At 43.0% G+C, this 25,042-nt stretch overlaps 1 protein-coding gene across 1 annotated transcript; it reads left to right on the top strand.

Annotated features, from left to right (window-relative positions):
- Nucleotides 1–482: 482 nt before the first annotated feature.
- LOC141048618 (cytochrome P450 4B1-like) lies at nt 483–16,835 on the top strand. Its single transcript, XM_073544385.1, has 12 exons — nt 483–777; nt 5,092–5,236; nt 6,230–6,274; nt 6,722–6,849; nt 8,020–8,144; nt 8,357–8,508; nt 10,300–10,406; nt 11,198–11,388; nt 13,441–13,574; nt 13,914–13,978; nt 15,196–15,278; nt 16,553–16,835. Exons 1-12 carry the CDS (start codon nt 586–588, stop codon nt 16,728–16,730), a joined length of 1,545 nt encoding a protein of 514 aa, XP_073400486.1. The 5' UTR covers nt 483–585; the 3' UTR covers nt 16,731–16,835.
- The last annotated feature ends 8,207 nt before the right edge of the window (nt 16,836–25,042 follow it).

The raw sequence follows: 25,042 nt of genomic DNA, 5'->3' as shown, positions 1-25,042 counted from the left end.
AACTCTAGTGCTACCTATTGGAAATAGTAATACTGAAAGTCAACATTGGCACTTTAATGAGCCTCATGACTTAGGACAACAAGCCCAACCAGACACTCCATTTTGAAGATACGTGTTTTGGGGTGTTTGTGCCTCATCAGTGTAAAGGAGGAGGTCTGATTTTCCTAGGTGAGAGACAGCGATTTGGGACTGCAATAGTCAGTAAAATTGGTGTTTTCGGTGAATTTAGAGAAACTACTTGTTATATTAGTTCTTTGAGCTATTTAAATAATTTCTGATTCTTTTGTTTATTGCAAACATCAGAAAGTTTGTACATTTTGCTAATAAACCAATATTGGTTGAATAATTTTGATTGCAATTGCAAAATAAAATCATATTTGTGAGTATGGGTTATATTTTCTTTTCTTTTTTCCTCTGCATAATCCGGTTTCCTGGATGCAGTGCTCTCAGTGTCTGTGTTTCTGTGCCGGTGTACACTCATGCGTAAGCCTCCTCCTCTATTCAGTGCCCTTTGGATATGTGAGACTGTAACTCCTCCTGGTACTATTATATATGTTCTTGAATGCATAGCAGGAAAATCCAGACATGACATCTTCCACGCTGCCAGGACTCTCCTCCCTGAGCGTCGCTGAGCTCCTGCACTGGGCAGCCTACCTGTGTGTCCTGTACCTGGTCTACAAGGTCTCCAGTCTCTTCCTGAGAAAGAAGAATCTGGAGAGCGCATTCAGTGCTTTCCCCGGTCCTAAACGTCACTGGCTGTATGGCAATGCCCATGTGGTAAGTGTTATATTTTTATTTCCAGAAAATTTCACTGCTCCCACAGATTTCACTGCTTTCACCATCTGTACTGCTGAGTAGTTGGTGAATATATTCATAATAAATGAAAACCATTAGTAGGTTTTTGGTTTCAGGATTTTAAGAAAACCACTTGAATATGCTGCCCAATTTAAGTGAGTGTGCCGTACCCCACACTTCTTACTAGCAAATCCAAAAAAGAATGGTCCGGCTCAACAAATGTATATATCTTCAAAGCTTTATTCCAAAATGTTTACAACAGTTACAGCAAATCCATAAAAAAATCAATAAACCAACGCGTTTCTGGCATCAACTGCCCTTGCTCATGGACTTGATGCCAGAAACGCGTTATTGGTATAGGTTGTTTTATGGAGTTGTTGTACTTGCTTTAAATATTTTGGATTGAAAAAACATTATTATACATTCGTTGAGAGCCAGAGAATTCTTTTAATTAACAAGACATTCCAGGACAATGTCAAGGTTTTCAGCACCGAAAACCTCTCTAGGTGAGCTGGCTATTTTCACCTTTACGAACTTCTCACAAGTGACCGATGGCTATCAACCTCAGACCCTAAAATGCGACAATATTAAAGCACACTTGACAAATTTCCTGGAAAAATAGTGGACCTCTTGGATTTTCAGAAAATCTCCTGGACCTCTCTATGATACCTTCCAAAAAATCATCAATTATAGAAGTTTTTTTGTGCCTTGGAGGCGGGAAACCAGGTTTGGATGGAACCTTTCTTTAAAAATGGAAAATGTCTATGACCAGATGCCATGGATGTCAACTTAAAATTTGGCAATCATGTATTAAAACTACTTACAGTGGGGGCAAAATCTGCATCCTTAGAGACAGCGATGAGTAAAGGGGATATCTTCTAGTCAAGTGTAAACCTCAGAATAGTTTTAAGGGGTGCGTTGTGCTTTGGAAAGAAGGGAAAGTCAAGGACAGCATCCCAAATATAAACCTCCATTTCAGTTACGACTTTTTCCTGCAACCTGGAGCAACCCTCAAGTTTTATCCCCCCGAGTGCTAAACCATAACAATATAATTTTTGGGGTGGCAATGTAAGGCGGCTAATATCCTAAATAGTCAGTTTTCGGTGTGTAATGACTGTGCAATGATCCACTTTTTGGGTGGCCCCAGTATCGGAGAGATTCACCTTTCCCTTTCATGCCATAAATAAGCTGTTACATAAAAAAAACAGAAAAAATGGGAGCGAGAGCAGACAGTGACCAAATTCCACTGACACTTATGCCCTTTGTGCCAGTGTTACTTCAGTTTTATCTGAGGTCGCGGTTCCAGAGATCTCATCCTGCTGATAACGCCGCTGTTACAGTATATGGAGTGAACGTGTTATTTCTTTATGATTCCCAAACTTATGTGGGACTTCGTTCTTAATTCTTTGGGGGGAGAAGATCTGGTCATATACGTTAATTGAGTATAATCAATCTGTCCATCAACATGTCAGACTAGCCTGTCAAGTTAGGGAGAAAGCTTGAGTAAATAAAAATGACCTTGTTGCACATGTACAAAGTGCAAATGATCTGCTTAATTTATCATGTTACGCCACACGCTTATAATTCTAGCCAAAAGCAGTTGTAATAAATGAAGCCGGATGAATCACATTTTTAACAAGCGATATTCTGTATATGTTGCATTAAGGAAACTGTGCCGAAAATTGCTCCTATGGGGTATAGTTGGCCCACTCCTACACAGGGGTCCACCCAGGTATTTACCTCTTCTCCTATGGACCAAATTTCTAATTTTGCAATTAAGCTCTTTTTTATTAGTGCATTCAATATCCATTTAGTATGAAATGTATTTCTGAAGTCATCCATTCACATGTATTATTAAATCAATATAACTGCCATACAATATTCCAGTATATACTATATATATATGTATGTATATAATCAGTTGTATATAGCAGCAGTACAGAAAAATCCAGTGACTCACACGTGACTTCTTCTGTGACTGCACATACTTTTCTCATCTATTCTGTTCTGTCTGGCTCAGACCGCCATGACACCTTCTACCAGTCATGATTGACTGCACAATTCGTAACATATACATCTTTGACTCCTTACTTCCAGCACATCCCATTTTACACTCTCTACACAAACTTCTCATCCATAGTGCCCCACATGGTAAAAAAGCCTCCTCCCCTGGTGCCCCATACAGTAATAGTACCCCTCTTTTGTGCTACACTTACTAATGGTGCTCCCAAACAGAAATAGTGCTCTCCTAAGTGCTTCACACTAGTGCCCTGGATATACCCAGTGGCGGATTAAGTGGACTATGGGCCCGGGGCTGTTCATAAAACCTGGGCCCCTGTACCCCCCTTCCCACCTGAGCGCTGCGGTACCCGTGCGGGAATTGACAGCCGTACGGACCGCAGCACTTGGTTTGCTGCGGGTCCATACGGAAAACCCGCCACCATTCCACCACGTGTGGACATGGACTAAAAAGACGTTGCACATAAGCTGTAGGCCTACGGCCAATACGCACAAAATCGCCCAACGTGATCCTGGCCATAGTGGATCCACTTTAATGTCCCCACTTTAATTTGAAGTCCCCTTACTTCATCCATTGCAGTCCCCTATCACCCACTCACTTCATCTGCAGTGCCGCTTCATCATTTGCAGCCCCTTATCCCCCCTTCCATTTTATCATGTGCAGTCCCCTTCCCCCCCAACTTCATGTGCAGCCCCACTCCCCCATCATCATGTGCAGTTAATTTTACCCCCACATCATGTGCAGTCCCCCTTACCCCCACTTCATGTGCAGTGCCCCTTACCCCCAATTCATCATGTGCAGTCCCCCTTACCCCCAATTCATCATGTGCAGTCCCACTTACCCCTTAATTCATCATGTGCAGTTCCCCTTACCCCCAATTCATCATGTGCAGTCCCTCTTACCCCCAATTCATCATGTTCAGTCCCACTTACCCCTTAATTCATCATGTGCAGTTCCCCTTACCCCCAATTCATCATGTGCAGTCCCACTTACCCCTTAATTCATCATGTGCAGTCCCACTTACCCCTTAATTCATCATGTGCAGTCCCACTTACCCCTTAATTCGTCATGTGCAGTCCCACTTACCCCTTAATTCATCATGTGCAGTCCCACTTACCCCTTAATTCATCATGTGCAGTCCCCCTTATCCCCCACTTCATCATGTGCAGCCCCACTTATCCCCCACTTCATCATGTGCAGCCCCACTCACCCCCCCTTCATCATATGCAGCCCCACTCACCCCCCCTTCATCATGTGCAGCCCCACTCACCCCCCTTCATCATGTGAAGCCCCCACTCATCCCCCTTCATCCTGTGAAGCCCCCACTCACCCCCTTCATCCTGTACAACCCCAGTCACCCCCCTTCATCATATACAGCCCCAGTCACCCCCCCGTCATCATATGCAGCCCCCAGTCACCCCCTTCATCATATACAGGCCCCAGTCACCCCCTTCATCATATACAGCCCCCAGTCACCCCCCCTTCATCATATACAGCCCCCAGTCACCCCCTTCATCATATACAGCCCCCAGTCACCCCCCCTTCATCATATACAGGCCCCAGACACCCCCCCTTCATCATATACAGGCCCCAGACACCCCCCCTTCTTCATATACAGGCCCCAGTCACCCCCCCTTCATCATATACAGGCCCCAGTCACCCCCCCTTCATTGTGTACAGCCCCCACTCACCCCCTCCCCCATTTAATTCATTTTATAAATAAAAAAAAATAAAAAAAGTTCCCCATACTTACCTCACAGCTGGCTCGCTCCCCAGCAGTGCCTCTGCTTTCAGCATCCTCCGGGACATGTCGGCGCGTGCACAATGACGTCATCGCGCCCGACATCTGACCCGGAAGTACAGCCGGAGGGAGCCGGAGCTGAGCAGCCGTCACGGTGACGGCTGTGCACAGCTCCCGGCCCCTCATAGAATGTGACGCGGGCGGCTGTCTGCTGCCGGCGGCGTCACAGCACAGGGCACGGCCGGCCCTGTACAGGTGCTGGGGGAGCAGTCCGGGGGACATTTGCCTCTCTGCCACCCGGCCCAGCCCGCCCCTGCCCCTGGGCCCCCAAAAAACCTTGGGCCCGGGGCGACCGCCCCATCCGCCCCTATTAAGATCCGCCATTGGATATACCCCATGTCTGAAACCGAGCTATGAAGCTCCAGCAGAAGTCATCCACAACTGGAAGTGACTGGAGGTCACAAGATTACGGTCTTCTTCTGTGAATGCTGGTTGGACCATCAAAGGTTTTAGCTGGTGTCTTTCTTCTTAACAGTTCAAGCGAGATGGGAAGGATATGGACATAGTGAAGGGTTATTCAAAACAATTTGACTATGCCTTCCCAATGTGGCTTGGAAATTTCTTTGCCTCCGTCATTGTCTATCATCCAGACTATGTGAAGGCCATTCTGTCCAGGCAAGGTGAGGGACAATAGTTTCTTATAAATTTTTTTTTCTTCTTGCATTAATTTTTGTATCTTTTATGTTCATTTTCATACGTTTTTTCTTCTATATGTATACAATTTATCATATAAAATAATATTTAATATATAAAATAATATTTTTCCCAGCAGATCTGCAGCTCAGGCAAAAATTAAGAGACCACTTTCAAATGTTCAGTTTGTCTGATTTTTCTCTTTATAGGTATATTTTTGAGTAAAATGTAAATTGCTCTTTTATTCTATAAACTTCTGACTACATGTCTCCAAATTTCCAAGTAATAAATTTTGTATTTTTTTTCTGACAAAGAAAAATGTTCAATGTTAAAAAACAACAAGAGTGTTTTCAGACCTCAAATAATGCAAAGAAAACAAGTTCATAATCATTTGGAAATAACAATAATAATGTTTTAACTCAGGAAGAGTCCTGAAATCAATATTTTGTGGGATTACCATAATTTTTAAAAACAGCTTTCATGCGTTTTAGCATGCTTTCCACCAGTCTTTCACACTGCTTCTGGCGCAAAAAATTAAGCAGTTCTTCTTTGTTTGATGGCTTGTGACTATCCATCATCCCCTTGATTACATTCCAGAGGTTTTCAATGAGGTTCAGGTCTGGAGATTGGGTTGCCCATGACAGGGTTTTGATGTGGTGGCCTCTTAATTTCTTCCAGAGCTGTATCAATGTCTTGCCATTGTTTGTGGAACCTTTTTTCACAAACAGTGCTTTTGTTAGTTAAGGGCTGTGTCTCGAATTGCAGCTCAGCCTTGATAAGGACTAAACTACAATCTTAGACATATTGCTTTTTTTCTATAACAAACCTACCTTACACTTTTTTGTAATTTTTTGCTCATTTACGTGCTCTGCGTACTTCAAGTTAAACCATGCAGTCCCTTTCAATATGCTAATCAGAATTATAAGCCCTGTTATGTTTAACTTCTATATATCCTTAATACTCATAACTTTTCTTTATAGATTCAAAGGACAACTTCGCCTACTACTTCCTAACCCCATGGATCGGTATGTAACATACAGTAACCTTCTCCGTGTGTAGAGAAGGGATATACGGCACTCCTGGTTGAGCGACTCTGGTGTCTAAGTAGGGTTCCATAGTTCCATAATCCGATAGTAACAATAAACCTGACAATCGGCATAGTTAGAATGTATAACAGATTTGTTTGGCAATCCACAATTAACCTTTCGGTCTATTTAGGCCTTCATCAGAGCTGATTGCCGTGTGGGATCTGTCAGAGAACAGCGCTGTCAAGCACATTGTAATAGTGTAGATTTCAGAAACTCCATAATTACTCACGTACAGTATGTGTGAATGATAATATTAAGCTTTACATTTTATGTCTATTTTATGCAATAATTCTGCATGCTCCTCACTCCAGTAACAGTAAGACTTGCTCTAATCAATATACAGGTCCCCTACTTTGACCTGTCTTTGGCCTTCATATCATTCAGGGAAAGGTTTGCTGGTGCTGTCGGGTAAGAAATGGTTCCAACACCGAAAACTGTTGACACCGGGATTCCATTATGATGTCCTGAAGCCATATGTCAAAGTGACGTCCGATAGTGTTAACGTCATGTTGGTAAGGGTTCGGAAACCTTTCCAATTTCCAAAACATGGTTCTAGTGTAAAGCAACCAACCTACTTTCTATGCAGACGACACGCAGATCTACCTATCTGGACCTGACCTCACCTCCTTACTGACCAAAATCCCACAATGTCTGTCCGCTATTTCAGCTTTCTTCTCTGCTCGCTTTCTAAAACTGAACATGGACAAAACAGAATACATAATCTTTCCCCCATCTCACTCCACCTCTCCACCAGACATATCCATCAATGTCAATGACTGCTCACTCTCACCAGTCCCGCATGTTCGGTGCTTCAGGGTGATCCTCGACACTGCCCTCTCTTTCAAGCCACATATCCAAACCCTAGCCACCTCCTGCCGTCTCAAACTCAAAAACATTTCCCGGATCCATGCATTCCTTGACCATAACACCACAAAAACAATAGTGCATGCCCTTATCATCTCCCGCCTCGACTACTGCAACCTCCTACTCTCTGGCCTCCCCTCTAGCACTCTGGCACCACTCCAATCCATCCTACATTCTGCTGCCTGACTAATCCACCTGTCTCCCCCTTATTCCCCAGCCTCTCCCCTATGCCAAGCCCTTCATTGGCTTCCTATCATCCAGAGGCTCCAGTTCAAAACCCTAACTATGATATACAGCCATCTACAACCTGTCTCCTCCCTACATCTGTGACATGGTCTCCCGCTACTTACCCACACGCAACCTTCGATCCTCCCAAGATCTCCTTCTCTACTCTCCTCTTATCTCTTCGTCCCACAACCGCATACAAGACTTCTCCCGTGCTTCCCCCATACTCTGGAATTCTCTACCTCAACACATCAGACTCTCGCCTACCATGGAAACCTTCAAAAACAACCTGAAGACCCACCTCTTCCGACAAACCTATAACCTGCAGTGATCCTCAGCCTACTGAACCGCCGCATGACCAGCTCTACTCTCTCCTAGTGTATCCTCATCCATCCCCTGTAGACTGTGAGCCCTTGCGGGCAGGAACATCTCTCCTCCTGTACTTATGTGTGTCTTGTATTGCTCATGTTTATTGTACTTGTCCATATTTGCCCCTTTTCACATGTAAAGCTCCATGGAATAAATGGCACTATAAAAATGTATAATAATAATAATAATTGCCATAACTCAGAGTAATGCTGAATCTTGTTTAGGAAAAATGGGAGAAACTGGTCCCAAATAAGAAACCAGTGGAGCTTTTCCATCACGTCAGTCTCATGACCTTGGACACCATCATGAAATGCGCCTTCAGTTACGAGAGCAACTGCCAGAACAACAGGTTGGTGGTTGCCAACAATTTATATCATGTAGCTGCTATGGGGGTCTATGGATAGAAGCAGCCCAGCTCCAGTTGGCTCAATCCCATTTGAAAGTTAGTGGCAACAGGTCTTCCCCTTCCAGAGGACTTGCAGATCCCTGCAGAAGCCACATCATAAACTGCACTATGTAAAACATGGTTAAGCAACTTTTTAAATATTTTCTTTTTTACAGTGAAAATGACTACATTAAAGCCGTGTATGAGCTCTCCTACCTGGTGGATTACAGATTTCGCTGCTTTCCATATCATAATGACTTTATTTTCTACCTGAGCCCCCATGGATTCCGCTTCCGGAAAGCTCTGAGAACAGCACATGGACACACAGGTCAGAAGAGATGATAAATTATTCACAAATATTTAAAATTTAAAAATTAAAAAAGTATAGTTTTAAAAAAAAATATATCATACATTTTATATTTATTTTTTGAAATAATGGATTTTTTTGTATACGTGTCACAATCCAATGAATCTTTTACACATACACAATGGTAGACCAGCCTGGATACTGCGGTGCACCTACCATGGAGATGCTTACTACTGTAACTTTCAATGGCAGACATCTGGAAGATGTGTACATGTGTCACATGTGAAGCAAATTTTGTCTGCAGCCATGGTTAGATATGAGCAAATCGATTTGTTGTAAATCAAAATCGAGTTAAATTTCCACAAATACGCTGATCGCAGTAAATTTGATTTGTGCGAATTGGCAAAAAACATCTGCCACAATTTTACACATTACAGAAGATTGCACGAGTCACAGACTCCACAGGTTGCCCCAATGTGCCTTCCAGCTAAGACATTACATGGTATAGCACCACCCACCAAGAGAGATTGCCATATCCTATGTCTCTGATGGTGGAAATCCACAGTTGGGATCACTTGCACATGCACCTTAAAATTCCTCTCTCTACCTCTTTCTACCTGTCTCACTCCCTCTTTTTCCCCATGTACCTCCCTCTTCCTTTCTCTTTTCCTCCCTCTCTACCTTCTTATCCCTTTTTCTTTGTTTCTCTCTCTCCCCCTCTCTCGCTCTCTCATCCTTTAACACTCTCTCTCTCCATCCTTCGCCCTCTCCTCTGCATCTCTCTCCCTCTTATGCTGTCTCTCCATCCCTCTCCTTCTCTCTATATCACTCACCCTCCCTTTCTCTTTTTCCGTCTCTCTCACTCTCCCTCCCTCACACTGGCTCTCTTTCCCTCCGTTCTCTCTCTCACTCCCTCACACTGGCTCTCTTTCCCTCTGCTCTCTCTCTCACTCCCTCACACTGGCTCTCTTTCCCTCTGTTTCTTCATCTCTCTTTCCCTCCTTCTCTCTCTCTCTCCCTCCTCTTTTTTGTCTTTTTCTTCCTTTCTCTCTCTCCTTCTCTCTCTACCTGTCTCCCTCATTTTTCCTCTCTCCTTTTCTTTCTCTTTTGCTCCCTCTCTCTATTCCCTTCTCTCTCTACCTCTCTCACTCTCTTTCTCTCTGTTTTCTCTCTCTCTAATTTCACACTATCTCAAATACTCCTAGGAGACCACAGAGGGTTATGCCTGAACCATTTTTGGAAGCAGGAACTTACAAAAAATAAAAAATAAATTATTTTGCCCGTGGACATATGTTTGTTCATACTATATAGACAGCAGTCAGACTGACGAAGGCCAAGTGTAGGCCGAAACGTCTTTTTGTAGGACAGCACATAAATAAAAAATTCACTCAAAAAGGACAATTCAGTTGAGCGCCAAGTTACTTTATTATTAGTCACTCAGAAGGTTAGACACACATTTTGAAGACAATTTTTTTTCCCAAGCCCAGTGAAATAAAATGTCAAAGGGTTCAATCATCTCTAGTACCCAATGCCGTCTCCGACGCGACACATCTCTATGCTCTTTATCCACCTCTTCATTTCCCATTTCCCACCTTTCTGAATTAAGATACCTTCTGGAATAGATGTTTTCTAGGAGGTTAGCGACAGGTTTCACAAGACCTGGGAGACTTGCTCAGATGGTTTTTTTTCCCTTTTTCCTGGAGCCTTCTAGACATTCCAAAAGAGTTGGCAGATAAACCATAGAGGACAACCATGCAACTAGTTTGGTGTTTATGGTGACAGCACTAATTTGCTTTCTCTGTTTTCATATAGAGAAAGTAATCAAAATGAGGAAAGAATCAATAAAACAGGAAACGGAGGTGGAGAAAATCAAGCAGAAGAGACATTTGGATTTTCTGGACATTCTTTTGTGTGCTAAGGTACTGAAATTATCCATTTATAGTTTACTATTTATGGAGGGAAAAAAGTAAATGGGATGCAGAGGTTGCAACCACATCCAGGCTCTGTTGTCTTAGGGGGTCCAAATGCCTTTCCGCCGCATAAGAATTTATTAGCATTATAAACAGCACATAGTAGAAATGAGGCCCTATTTTCTTAGGTCCTTGATCTCTCTTGTCAGAAACTTACTTGACAGAACCTGTCAGAAACTATTACCTCCCTTTAAAAGGTAAGCCAATTGATCCTTTTATGACCTTAAATCTCTACTCCAGCAACGAGGAAATCAAGTTTTCAAGTTGTGTCTAAAAGTGCATTGATGATGCACTTACAGCTTCTCAGCCTCATGATGTGTTCCCTGCCTAGAATCGCTGTCCTCTGGTTGATTGACAGGGTGCTTGGTCTGTTACAAGGCCACAGATCTGTCAATCATCCATGGAAGGGTGCTACTAGGTAATAAATAAAGCACGAGGATGAGAAGCTGTAAGTGCATCTTCACACCCCATCGGTTTGACTGATTCTCAGCTCTTTTATATACAGGACAGTGGATTATAGATTGCACTGGGTGGGCGGGAGGTCCTGCTGCAGATGTTGCATTGGCGATTAGAGTTTTAATTTCCGGAGATAACCAATAACATTTTTTCATTGACAAATAGACTTACATACCAGACACAACCCATGATTTAGAGTTCCTGGAGACAAAAAATGTATTCAAGGGCAACCCCATATTATCAAAATGTTTCCAGTAGCAGAGATTTTTGTCTGTGTTTAACAGGATGAAAATGGTCAGGGTCTCTCTGATGAAGATCTGCGAGCAGAAGTGGACACATTCATGTTCGAAGGACATGATACAACAGCCAGTGGGGTCTCCTGGACATTATACTGCATGGCTAAATACCCCGAGCACCAGAATAAGTGCAGGGAGGAGATCAGAGAGGTCCTGGGAGATCGGACAACAGTCGAGTGGTAAAAACCTAATATATATTACCAACCTATATATTGTTTTTTGTTATAATTAAGCCCATGGCAGTGTTCATAGAATCATAGAATAAAAAGTTGGAATGGACCTCCAGGATCATCATGTCCAATCCCCTGCTCAATGCAGGTTTCACTAAACCATGTCATACAGATCTCTGTCCAGCCTCTGTTTGAAGGCTTCCATTGATGGAGAGCTCACCACCTTTTGAGGCAGCCTGTTCCACTCGTTGATCATCCTCACTGTCAAAAAGTTTTTTCTAATAACTCCCACAATGCACTTCGACAATTTTTAATGGCAGGAATACATGAGAATTTTGCTTTAAGAGTTCTCTAATTAAGACAATAAAGTCATGATGAGAAAAAAATATTTATAAAAATATTTTTCATTTTATGAAGGTTTATACTAGAACACTGTTGAAAAGTGCACTTCCCCTTTAAATGATGTTTTGAGTCATATCTGTACCCAAGCCTTAAAGGAATTGTCCACTTGGAACTTTTTTCTTAAACTTACAATAAGTTAAAAAAAAGCAATACTTAAGTTGGTCTATCCTCCCTCGACCATCATAACTTCTGTTCTATTTCTGCCTCATCCCCAATGGTTTCTACTACCTTCTTCAGCAATGATAACCCAACATGTCACATGTGACACGTGACAAACTGCAGCCACTGCCAGTCATTGGCTGAGGTGGATCATTGCTGTGGTCAGTGATTGGCTGAGCTGTTGTGTGAATCAGTAGACAGTAAAGACCAATGGAGAACTATGAAAGCACTGGAAACATAGTGGCTAGGTATTATTGTTTCATTTTTTTTGCACTTATCGGGAGTCATTTTTGTGAGTCATAACCACTTTATAAAGTTTTTCCACAAATATCCCCAAACAGGCTCCAAACAGATCTAGACTACAAATATTGAAATGCTGAAGTCCATCAGCCAGATCTGTAGTCTCTTACTACTGGATAAGAGGTTTATCAATCTCTTACCTTCTGGGATGTCCGGCGCAGCTTCAGATTAGCCAGGCTCGCATGACGTAATCTATCAGTTACACCGTAATGATGATGTAGCACCAGCCTTGCTAATCAAAAGCCACAGCAGGAATCTGAGAAGGTAAGAGAACATCTATCCAGTCACCAAAGATTACTGACCTGGCCGATAGGACAGAGTCTTGCAAATTGATAATCCCATCTCTATTTACAAGGATTTCTTCCATAATAAGTTAACTCCCACTAAACTCAGTGAGAAGCTCCTCGTGGGCGTCACCATTATTTCACATAATTGACAGAGTATCTCTCATGCTCCTGAATTTGACCCTTTGAGCTTGTGTTCTGCAGTTGGCTTCTCTTTTCCCCAAAGCCAAAGGAGACACACCTTTTTTCTGGGTGTATTGGTTCTGCTGTTCAGGCTGTAGTCTGTCTAGCTTAACACAGGTGTTTGCCATTTCCAATCTAGCCTGTCCTATCACACTGCAGGTGCTTCTATTTAAACCCCCCTTCTACTTGTGTGCTCTGCTGGTGATAGATTCTTTTCGATGTTCTGACATTCTGTTGATGTGTAGAGCCAGTCTGTGAAGTTCCAGCTAAGGGTATTTAACTTTGCTGTTTCTTTACTACATTTTTCACCTACAGTAGCTTCTGTTTTTTCTTTGGGAAATAAGCTGTATATTTGTTAACAGTACTTGCTTTATTCTTTGGTATCTTGTTATTTTCTTTACTCACTCTGGAATCTTTCCTCTGTTCAGCCCTCTTCCCACTTGTAGGTAATTTACACTCTGCTCTGCCCTCCGGTTATTTAGGAGGAAAATGAAGCAACTCGATGGCATATTAGGCAGCTGAGGTCCGAGTTGCTATCTCCTAGTCTGAGGTTAGGGCTATCTCTGCATACGCAGGCACCACTAAGGCTGTGTAATCAGAATATCTAGTCTGTACAGGAACTGACAGACTCAGTGTCAATTTTAAGCGTATAACCTATTTTCCTGAGTGAGTTGCTACGCAGGCATAACAACAACGTCATATTAATTTTATTACTACTGGTTTATGTTTCCAGGGAAGACTTGAATAAGCTGCCATACACCACAATGTGTATAAAGGAGAGTATGCGTCTCTACCCTCCTGTACCGGGAGTAGCTCGTGAGCTGAAAGAACCAATCACATTCTTTGATGGGCGGAGTCTACCTAAAGGTCAGCGACATTTTTTTCAATAATATAATAAAAATACAAAGTAAAACTGAATCCTGCCTTTCATATTTAGGAAGATTGTCTCACAATGGGCGACTGCTTCAATATATGAGTTAATGCAGCTAAGTGCCATAGGTCTTACACCTGCAGTAAACTACCAATTATCCCTTATTGCAACATACATGAACATTTTATTAAGAATCTACATAATTCAATCACTTTTAAACATAGTAAGTTTGTCGTTGATATTGAAGAAATAACAGTTTTCATTTTTAGCATGATTTATTGTAATATCTTATAGAAATGCATTATGAATTCTTCCTTTATCTTTTGATGTGACAGGCACCATTGTATTTCTGAGTATGTTTTGCATGAACAGATCTCCCAGTATGTGGGAAAACCCAGAGGTAAGTGGTGACCACATAGACATAGGTATATACATAGGTATTTCAAGGTGAAAAAAGAAGAAATATGCAGCACTCACCAATAAAGCTGAAAAACTGTGCGTCTTTATTTCACATGAATTCCATCAACAGATATGTGGACATGCAGGACGTTAGAGGAATGCTAGGGGAGGGAGATGCCGGACAACAGCCGTTTCGATGCCGGACAACAGCCGTTTCGCGATTACTCACTTCTACGGGTCACCTGGACCCGTAGAAGCGAGTAATCGCGAAATGGCCGTTGTCCGGCACCTCACTCCCCTAGCATTCCTCTAACGTCCTGCATGTCCACATATCTGTTGATGAAATTCATGTGAAATAAAGACGCACAGTTTTTCAGCTTTATTGGTGAGTGCTGCATATTTCTTCTTTTTTCATTTCACATTGAAATATTCATGCTTTTTCATGCAAGCACCTCCGTCTTTTTTACTGAAATATATACCGCAATACTTCAGATAAATACCTCCGTCTGTTAATGTGGTGATTTGTGTGCCCTAGTTTGCCTTTTATCTGTTTGCTCTTTGCTGGGATATACATAGGTATTTAGCTGTATAGAATCATTATAATTGTATCTGTGTCTGTGTAAATGGATTATTCAAATACCTTGTCACAACTAATATAATAAGTGGTTTCTCCAAATTCAGCACCAAATGCCTCTTGTACTGACTAAATTCATCCAGTTCATGACAGGCATCTTTAGTACCGCACTTAGTAGAGCCCCTCTGGCTGTTACAACCTGCAGCTAAAAGGATGCATTAGCCAGAGACCAGTTTCTGGCAACTTTCTTAGGAAATCTTAGCCTATTCCTATTGAGCAATGGCCCCTAAACAAAGAAAAGGCTACAAAAATGTTGGAAAAGGCATTGAAGGGCAAAGGCTACAGTTTGCAGCAGGTTATAATAGCTAAAAGAGTTTAGGTGGGGGGTAGGTAATGAAGGCGTTGATTAATTCTGAGATTGCAGTTGTCAGTAAAAGTGCTGAATTTGGAAAGCTGACTTGTTATATTAGAGGTGTTCAGCTATTTATATTGTTATTGATTGATTGGCAGAACATTTGTAAATTTTTCTGTTAAACCTCATTTGCAATGAGGGGTAAATAATTTGGATTACAGCTGTATAAATTGTGAATGAATCTATTTTTTGTATTATGAAGAAATTGTTTGTGTCTATTTCATGATCTTAGGATTTTGATCCACTGAGGTTTTCACCTGACAATTCATCAAACAGACATTCACATGCGTATGTTCCATTCTCAGCTGGATCAAGGTAAGACATCTTGAAGATCTAATTAATTACTGCTACTTCGGTATCCCACTCTAGAATGGTGCATAAGTTTTAACTAGGATAGGCTCAATATGAGGCAGAGAGCTTAGCAGTTATACTTCAGAGATAAGAACAGAATTTGATAGTTACACATCAGATTTAAGACACAGAGCTTGGTGATCACACATCAAAGTTGAGTCACAGAGCTTAGTGGTTACACATCATAGTTGAGGCAAAGAGCTTGGTAGTTACGCATCAGAATTGAGGCACAGCGTTTGGTGGTTACATATCAGTGTTGAGGCACAGAGCTTGGTGGTTACCCATCATAGTTGAGGCACAGAGCGTGGTAGTTACGCATCAGAATTGAGGCACAGGGTTTGGTGGTTACATATCAGTGTTGAGGCACAGAGCTTGGTGGTTTACCCATCATAGTTGAGGCACAGATCTTGGTAGTTACACATGAATGTTGAGGCACAGAGTTTGGCGGTCACACATCAGAGTTGAGGCACAGAGCTTGATGGTTATACATCAAAGTTGACGCATGGAGCTTGGTGGTTACACATCAGAGCTGAGTCACACAGCTTGGTGGTTACATATCAGTGTTGAGGCACAGAGCTTAGCAGTTACACATCAAAGCTTAGCCACAGAGTTTAGCAGTTACACATCAGATTTGATGCAAATAAATTGGAATTACATATAAAAGATGTGGCACAGACCTGGGTGATTGCCAGCAATAGCATTAATTGTCTCTTGGCACAATTCATATTGCTATGCACAATAGGTGGTTGCAGGACTTGGCAAGCTGCTTCATGTAATCCATATGAAACAAGAAGGTTTGCCATAAACCCACCCAGAGTTCAAAGTATACAGTTCACTGGTAGTAATCTGTTATCACTTGCAATTCCCAGGGTCACATCTATGAATGGAGTGTCCACCTCAGCAGCACTTTCCATCAGAGCAGTGCCCTAATAGACAGGGCTTAGTGATGGTCCAGTGTGGGTACCCACCCTATCAATCTAGTGGATAGGCCATAAATGTATATTATTCCCTTTAATATACTAAATGGCACTTCTGTCCACATGTTGCCTGGTTCGCACTAGAGTTTGTATTTTTTCGGTGTTCATATGTGAAAACTGTAAATTTCCCATGAACCGCAGTTACTTGCCTCAACCAAAATTCTTATTTCCATTATTTTTATATATAACCAGTACAAAATATGACATAAAATAGTAAAGGTTATCACTTAAGACCAAACCCCTTATATTCTCTTCCCCCAGGAACTGCATTGGACAGAACTTCGCTATGAATGAGATGAAAGTTGCCATCGCTCTGACTTTACCGCGATTCGAACTGAGCCTAGACCCTGACAACGAGCCAAAAAAGATCCCTCAGCTCGTCTTACGTTCTGTGAACGGCATTCACTTGAACCTGAAGAAAATAGAAAATGCTTCGTAAATCCTGAAGACTTGAACCTCCGTGCCTCTGTCGTGTCTTTACTGTTCGTGTTGTACTGCTGCTATGAGCCACAAATATATTGTAAAATAAAAAATAATAATTATGGATTGGTCAGCTTGTTAAAGATGTTGTGTGATGCCCCCTAGAGGAATATAAGTGGAATAGAAGAATTAAACAGGAATGCATTCTTGTTATGTTAATTTGCACATGGAAAATCCATGGTGTATTTTAGCAGTAGTCATGTAGATGATATTTTATCAAATGTCATCTGCTTGCTCCACATTTTCAACAAGTACCGTAAATAATCCATTTGTTGCAGACTTTGAAATCTTCAGCGTGCCAATTTCTACTGTGGATTTTCACAGCAGATTTTTTTCACTTTCCATGTAAAGAGGTGAAATTCACAGAAATATAATATAAGTTATTTATGCAGAATTAGCTATAGTTTTTGCGTCAGAAAAATTCACCCTGTTGGCAGCAACTCCACCGTATCTGATTGAAGTTGTAGGCTCCTTTTGATCTTGAGTCTTTGGGCATTGCTAAAATAATAGCAAAAAGGCAGCGATGTTTACCTGCCCAGGCCTCCAAACAAATACCCTATCAGGATGCAGTAGACCCATGTAGTTAAGATGGCGGCAACACAGGTGCAAAAAATATCGATGAGACAATCACTCACAGCCTACCAATCCTATAGGGGGTGGTTGCTTGGTATGTTATTGCACAATGGAGACTTGTATGCGGCGCTGTTCACACAATGGTAATGCACAGCATCCAGGTTAACAGCCTATTAGTGAAGCCGTTCTATTAGATCAGGTGGGCTGCACAGCGCTATCCCATGTGAACAGACACTACGGTTTATAAGACCAAATGGGCCCAACTTCACCCTGAATAATAAAGTGCAAAAAAACACATAGAAAATATATGAGGTATTAGTTAATATTTTGGCCAAAATACGCAAGCTCGTAACCCACATCAAGGGTCCCCATGCTTATGAGTCCTAACACTAAACAAATAGAGCACAAAAAGAGGATTTAGAGATCCTCCAAAAATTCAAAAATAATAACAAAAAGGCAGAGATGCATACCTGCCCAGGTCTCCAAACAAATACACTATCAGGATGCAGTGGACCCATGTAGTTAAGATGGCAGCAACACAGATGCAAAAATACCGATGAGACAACTGCTCACAGCCTACCAATCCTATAGGGGGTGGTTGCTTGATGCGGGCCAATTCATGTGTACCTGTTAGCCACGGTAAGGCAATTCCCGTTACTAGGACCTAACTAATGCCAATCCTCTCTTAGACAATTTACAACTCTGTAAATCTAATGTGAATTCTCTCCTAGACTAAAGTCTAATATCTCTGTGAAGGGGTAGTGATCCTGCTGTGATTAAAAACACCTGAGGCTAAGGCAGTGCAGTTTCTAGGGAATTTTGCCAACAGGGCGAACATCGAAAAAGCGCCCCCCCCGAACATTAACATGCTGAATACTTTAGATAAACTTAGATAAATGTGTCTTAGCTTTGCATCAATCCAATCCTTGAAGGCATCAAAGTTCAAAGGCTCACTTTCCTTGACTTTGCTGCTGCAAAAAGGTCTATTGCAGCAGAATAGTCTGCTTCCTCTGCCAACTCGCTCTCGATCGATAAAATAGCCAGGGCCGATAATCTTTCTTCCGTCATTGGAGAACGCAAGTATGTTTTTATTAGCTTTAACTTGCTAAAGCTCCTTTCACAACTTGCAACAGTAATTGGAATAGTCAATAAAATTCTCATTGCAATCCATAAGTTTGGGAACAGCTCATGGGAGTGGGTATCTTGTATGTGTTGCAGAACTTCAAGGGGTGTAACACAATCTTGGCTTAGAGTAGGTTGGATATATCTTAGCTCTTCAAATAACTGCATGCCGTTTACATCACATTGCAGAGTAGCATCTTCAACAGTGAGGCTTAATATTTGCTCCAAGTTCTTACATAGACCCATAAGCTCGTCTTTTACTGGCAAATCCAGGATATTATATAGGAAACCCCAATGCTTGTTATGTAGTGACAACTGGGAAAAACAGCTCTCCAAAGATGCAGTCATGCTGTCTATCAGTGGGTAAAAGACACAGATCATATAATGCTGTTCTGGATCTGTAACAGGTTCATCTTGACTTTTGGGTCGCCCTCTCACACCCAGGGCTGTGGTGTACTCGGTACCGGGCCGGTGTCAGGGGGATGCGTGTCACAGCAGCGGTGACCCGGTCCATGGCCCTGGGTGCCCAATATCAAAGCGGTGATGTTAATGGTATAATAGTTTATTTGGATAGTTCGTGACGCCCCCCGTGGTGTTTGGCAAGTAAGATGTTGAGCCAACGCTGCATGCAGATCCACTGGGACTGATGGTGTGGTGCAGCAAAAATGGTGTAGCTCCCCACAGGTGGAGCTGTAGTCCCAGGGCAGTGTAGGTGCAATGGATGAGGAGAGGCGCAGAATGGTATAGATGTTGTTACCCAGATGTAGCGGTGCTGGAATAACTGGAGGACACCAGAGTATGCGGTTCCAAAGCTTTACTCACTGTTTGCAGTTCACACAACTGCCTGCCTCCGTACTGTGTTCTCCAGGTCAGGGCTCCAGCCAACCTCCAGGCAGGATAGGATTCTCCCTTCCACACTCCGCCAACATGTACCTTTCTGAACGACTCCTCCAATGCGCCTTTAGGTGCGAAGCACTCCAGTACTTAGTTACCCTGGAATGCCTCTCTCTAGGTGTTCCTAGTCTTTACTTGTATGACAGACAGCTGTAGCCTGCTTCAGGGACTCCTCACTGCGTCCCGGCTCTCTATTCAGTTGCTGTTGTGTCCCAAGTCTATGATGGGAGCACGGCGTTAGTGGCTCACTACTCCTCCGGTGTCTGTTGCCGGACATAAAGATCCAATCAACCTCGGGGACCGGGCCCCGGTTTTTGTGTTCTCTGGACTGGAAGGGTTCTCTATCTTTCTTCAACCCGCTTCCCACCGTCCTTCTATTCTCCTTCGTTCCGATCTGTTCTATCTTTCTTATGGAAGGTTAGGTTATCAATCTTATCAGTCTCTTTCTCTGGTCTTTCTCGTGCCAGCAGCCCAGATCACTGGGACCTGCTGCAGCACGTCCTTCAGACACCCATCTTCTCTCTTCTCTCTCCCTCAAACTACCAACCAACCTACTACCAACGCTCACTCTTCCCACTCTTTTATATCATCTCACTCCACCCGCCTCCCAGCACATCTTGTGTTACGAAGCAGGGTTCCACGAGGGGTGCTCTGCTAACCCCCAGCCTAAAGCTGTTAGGTGGCCCCACTGAACTATCCTGTGTGTGGAATGCAGGTGTGGAGTGTGGTCAGGAGTTCCCACCTTACCTGGATGGTGGGGCACTACACCTTAGGAGAAGGTGCAGTACTTCTGTGGCGACTGAAGCCTCAGGGGCGCCACACTTTCATAATCAAAAAATCTTTTCTTTTTACTTTGCCTTTTGTTGACACTAAATTGTGCTTCAATACCCAAGTCGAGAGCAATTTCTGATGCAGTTATGTTTGCAGATGTATAGCCTGAGGACCGATAGTTTTTTACAGAAGCAGTACATTTTTTCAGTATTTTGTTGCAACGAGTTAGTTCCATACCTCTAGCCTGCATTAACTTACTGACTAAATTAACCTGAAATAAAACATCATACCTAATGACTAGGGTCAAAAGGAAACTGAAGTCTTCCAACAGATGGCAAAGAGATGCAGCTTCTGATGTAAGTTTTGGATCATCAATGTTTTCTTCTACATCCATAAGAGCTTCATGAATCTCTGTATACTGGTAACGGACAGCTTTCAGACTTTCAACTCTGCATTCCCATCGTGTTGCACACACTTTCTTCAATGTAAGATGTTTCACATGGTCACTAATAATGCACCATCTTTTTGAAGAGGAAGCAAATAGTGTGTACAGTCTTTGAAGAGTGCCAAAAAGGTTCACAGACTTTACTGATGATTTGGCCGCATCTGCCACTACAAGGTTCAAGCTGTGGCAACCACATGGATTGAAAAATGCTCAAGGGTGTTGCTGTAAAACTCTTGTTTGAACGCCTTTATTAATGCCAATCATATTGGCCCCATTATCATACCCTTGACCTCTACAGTTGTCCATATCCAGACCACATTTTGATATTTCATCAAAGAGAAGATTGCTAAGTCCCTCACCCGATGTATCATTTGTAGGTCGGTATCCAATGAAATGCTCAGCAATTGATAATTTTTCTTTCGAAATATCTACAATTCTTAGAGTATATGATAGCTGCTCAATATGGCTAATATCTTGGGTGCAATCCAAAATAATTGAGAAGTATTTTGCATTCTTTACCTTTTCTAATATTGTGTTTTTCACTTGAGTGGCCATTAAATTGATAATCTCATTTTGAATAAGATTACCACAGTAATGGGTGAAGGTTTGTTGCGACTTAACTCTTGATAAGTGATCTTTCATTACTGGTTCAAATTTTGCAAGCAGTTGAATCAGACCAAGAAAGTTGCCATTATTTGATGTATTTAGTTTATTGGACGATCCACGAAAAGGTAAATTATTGCTTGCCAAAAAATTAGTTACTGCCATAATTCTTTCTAAAACATCTCTCCAGCGTTTAGTTTCTAGATTTATCTGTTTTTGCAAATGTTTGTCAATGCCTTGCTCCTTTTTTAGGTTTTCTTCTGCATGAATCCACTTCTGCCGGTTATGAATGTGGGCAGTAGAACATTCATACATTGCTAAGTACTCTCCAATATGCTGCCATATAGTAAGGCCTTCAGTTCCAAATCTGGATTTTGGGCTGGGATCAAACAACTTGCAACAAAAGCAGTAAACTTTGTCAGCAGACAAAGAATACTGTACCCATCGCCTAGCCACTTGTTCCTTAAGCACCACAGAAACTGCCACCAAACAACCCCCCAATATTACACACAAAGACAGCAGGCTAAGCACCCCAGATATTGCCACAAGTTCAACCCCCCCCATAGTACAAAAAAAAAAAAAAAAAACAGCAGGCTATGCACCACAGATATTACCACAAAATCCCCTCCCCCCCAATATAACAAACACAAACAGCAGGGGAAGCACCCCAGATATTGCCCCCAAACTCCCCCACTAATATTACACACAAAGACAGCAGGCTGAGTACCCCAGATATTGCCAGTGCCAGCCCACAACCCTCCCCCATATTGCACAAAAAAACAGCAGGCTAAGCTAAGCACCACAGATACTGCCAACAAACAACCCCCCGATATTACAAGCAAAAACATTAGGCTAAGCACCCAAGATAATGCCACAAAATACCGCAATAATTATACCTCAATCCGGGCCAGGCACGGATATAGCAGCAAAGACCCTGGATCCAAACAGCAGCGATCAGGCAGCGTCCGTCTCTCACTATCCTTCCTGTGTGAGAGCGTGGGGGCGTTCCTCGGCCAGTCGCAGAAGCAGAGGAGCTCAGGAGCAGGCAAGTGAGTTATAGGAGTGAGTGTGACATCACTTACTTACACTATCTCCGTGCACGGTGCCCTGCTGGCTGAGCATGTCACTATGAATGATTATTTTCTGCCGGCTGTTTCACTTCAGAGAGGGGGGTTATCGCGCGCCTGCCTGGACTTGTAGGGAGACAGACACAGACAGCTAGGCACTAGGCAGGCGCCCCCTGGCTTGGGTGGCGCCCCGGGCGATCGCACCCCCCCGTCCCCCCTAAAAACGGCCCTAAGGGGCGGAGTGCTCAGTCAGGCTAATGGATACAAATCTAAAAACTGCATTGTTTGTTTGATTATATATGAGTTGGCGACTCTGGGTAAGCACCTCTTCACACCTAATTCATGTTTGGATGCGGCGGTCAGTGTTTTAATTTGTATGCATTGGCCTTCTGACTGAGCATTCCGCCTCTTAGCCTCAGGCGTTTTTAATCACAGCAGGATCACTACCCCTCCACAGAGATATTAGACTTTGGTCTAGGAGAGAATTCATATTAGGTTTGCATATAGACCGTCTAAGAGAGGATTGGCATTAGTTAGGTCCTGGTAACGAGAATCACCTTATCGTGGCTACCAGGTACACATGAATTGGCCAATTTATGTGCTAAGCATTCTCAATTTTTCATATTTCTAGTGCAGTAATGCAATTCAATTTTCATATTTCATGTTTTCATGCTATAGCGCCGCAGAGTGCTGCCTTGTTTGTTTGATTGTGTATGAGTTGGTGACTCTACTTTAGGTAAGCACCTGTTCACACCCAATTCATGTTTGGATGTGACAGTCAGTTTTTTGATTTGCATCTTTGGTCTCAGGCTGCCTTCTCAGTGCTCATTTCTGCCCTTAGGTCGTCTCCCCATTGTTCATCTTAGGTCTCAGTTTGCCTCATTAGTGCTCTTCTCTGCCATCAAGCTGCCTCATCAGTGCTCCTTTCTGCTCTAAGGCCATCTCCTCAGTCTGCCTCTCTGGACTCAGGCTGCCTCCTCTGTGCCCTTCTTGGCCCTCAGACTGTCTCCCTAGTAGTCCTGTTTGGTATCAGGCTACCTCCTTAGTGCTTCTCTCTGCCCCAGGTTGTCTCCCAAGTGGTCTTGTTTGGCATCAGGCTGCCTCCTTAGTGCTCATCCTTGCCCTTAGGTCATCTCCCCAGTGGTCCTCTTTGGTCTCAGGCCACCTTCTCAGTGCTCCTTTCTGCCCTCAGTGCTCCTCTCTGCCCACAGGCCATCTCCCTAGTGGTCCTGTTTGGTCTCAGGCCACCTCCTCAGTGCTCATCTCTACCCTCAGGCCCTTTCCCCATGGTTTCAGCGACCTCGTTAACGATCTCGCTATGGGTGAAGTACCCCTTAGGCTGCCTCCTCAGTGCTCCTCTCTGTCCTCAGGCCGCCTTACAGTGCTCCTCTATGCTCTCAGGCTGTCTCCCCCAGTGGTCTTGTTTGGTCTCAGGCTACCTCCTCAGTGCTCATCTTGCCTTCAGGCTGTGTTCCCAGTGTTCCCCTTTGGACTCAGGCTTCCTCCTCAGTGCTCCGCTCTCCTCGTGCCGCCTCCTCAGTGCTCCTCTCTGCCTTCAGGCCATCTCCTCAGTGCTTCTCTTCACCCTCAGGCCACCACCTCAGTGCTCCTCTCTCCTCAGGCTCACTGTGCTGCCCGTGAGTGATATGCAGACTGCTGGTACTGAGAATACAGACTTGAGGTTGGGACATATCCTGACCTCCCAGAACAGCAGGACATCTTCCCTAATTTAGGACTGTTTTGTTGTAACTGGGAGGGTTGGGAGGTAAGCACACACCCAAAACAGAAAAATTGGCAATCCAGCAGTATCATCTACAGGCAGAGTTGGACTGCTGTGCCAAGAGCCCACCAATGATATTGATTCTGTGGGCCCATTATTCAGCTAAATACAATATTACCTGATCCTTGTTCACAAATTTGCCTTTGCTTCTGTGTCATAATAAACTAGGTAGTTTGTTGAATAAGATGCTGCCCATATTTGTAAATGTTCAATTAAGTGCACTGCTCATTTAGGGATTGTGGGAGGACCACTCATGCACAGAGGGGCCCACCGGGAGATTCACCTTTTCACCTGTATGCCAGTCAGCTCCTATCCTCAGGCAATAAATCTTATTACTAGGAAAGCCAGGACAATTTTCAAATATTTCAATTACTGTCTACAATTCACAGAATTTCCCTAAATTATTCATTAAGAAATTGAAAGCAAACATTTCTCTGTAAAGTTGATGTTCACGCTTCAACATGATTTTCTGCATTTTTTAAATAGGCTTTAAATACACGGTGGTTCAGTGGTTAGCTGGGGTCCTGGGTTCGAATCCCACCAAGGACGACATCTGCAAGGAGTTTGTATGTTCTCCCCGTGTTTGCGTGGGTTTCCTCCGGGTACTCCGGTTTCCTCCCACACTCCAAAGACATACTGATAGGGAATTTAGATTGTGAGCCCCATCAGGGACAGTGATGATAATGTGTGCAAACTGTAAAGCGCTGCGGAATATGTTAGCGCTATATAAAAAATAAAGATTATTATTATTATAAATTCCATGCTGAATAATTTTTTCATATATCTTTATAGTTGAGCTTTTCTTTCTGATACAAAACGCCAAAGCCCCTGGATAGAAATATAAAGCATATTTCTTTCTTCCTCTGCACAAGCTAGTTTCCTGGGTGTAATGATCACTGGGGTGTTTGTGTATATCAGCTGGTGCACACCTTCCTCAGGTGTAAGTCCTCCTCTAATTCATTGGCCTTTGGATTTGTGAGGCTTTAGCTCCTCCTGTCACCAATATATGTCCCTGG

The sequence above is a fragment of the Dendrobates tinctorius genome, unplaced genomic scaffold (assembly GCF_039654945.1).
Source record: "Dendrobates tinctorius isolate UK_male_01 unplaced genomic scaffold, ASM3965494v1 ptg000138l, whole genome shotgun sequence".
NCBI lineage: Eukaryota > Metazoa > Chordata > Amphibia > Anura > Dendrobatidae > Dendrobates > Dendrobates tinctorius.
The sequence above is the reverse complement of the archived record's forward strand: the minus strand, read 5'-3'. Positions and strand labels throughout refer to the sequence as shown.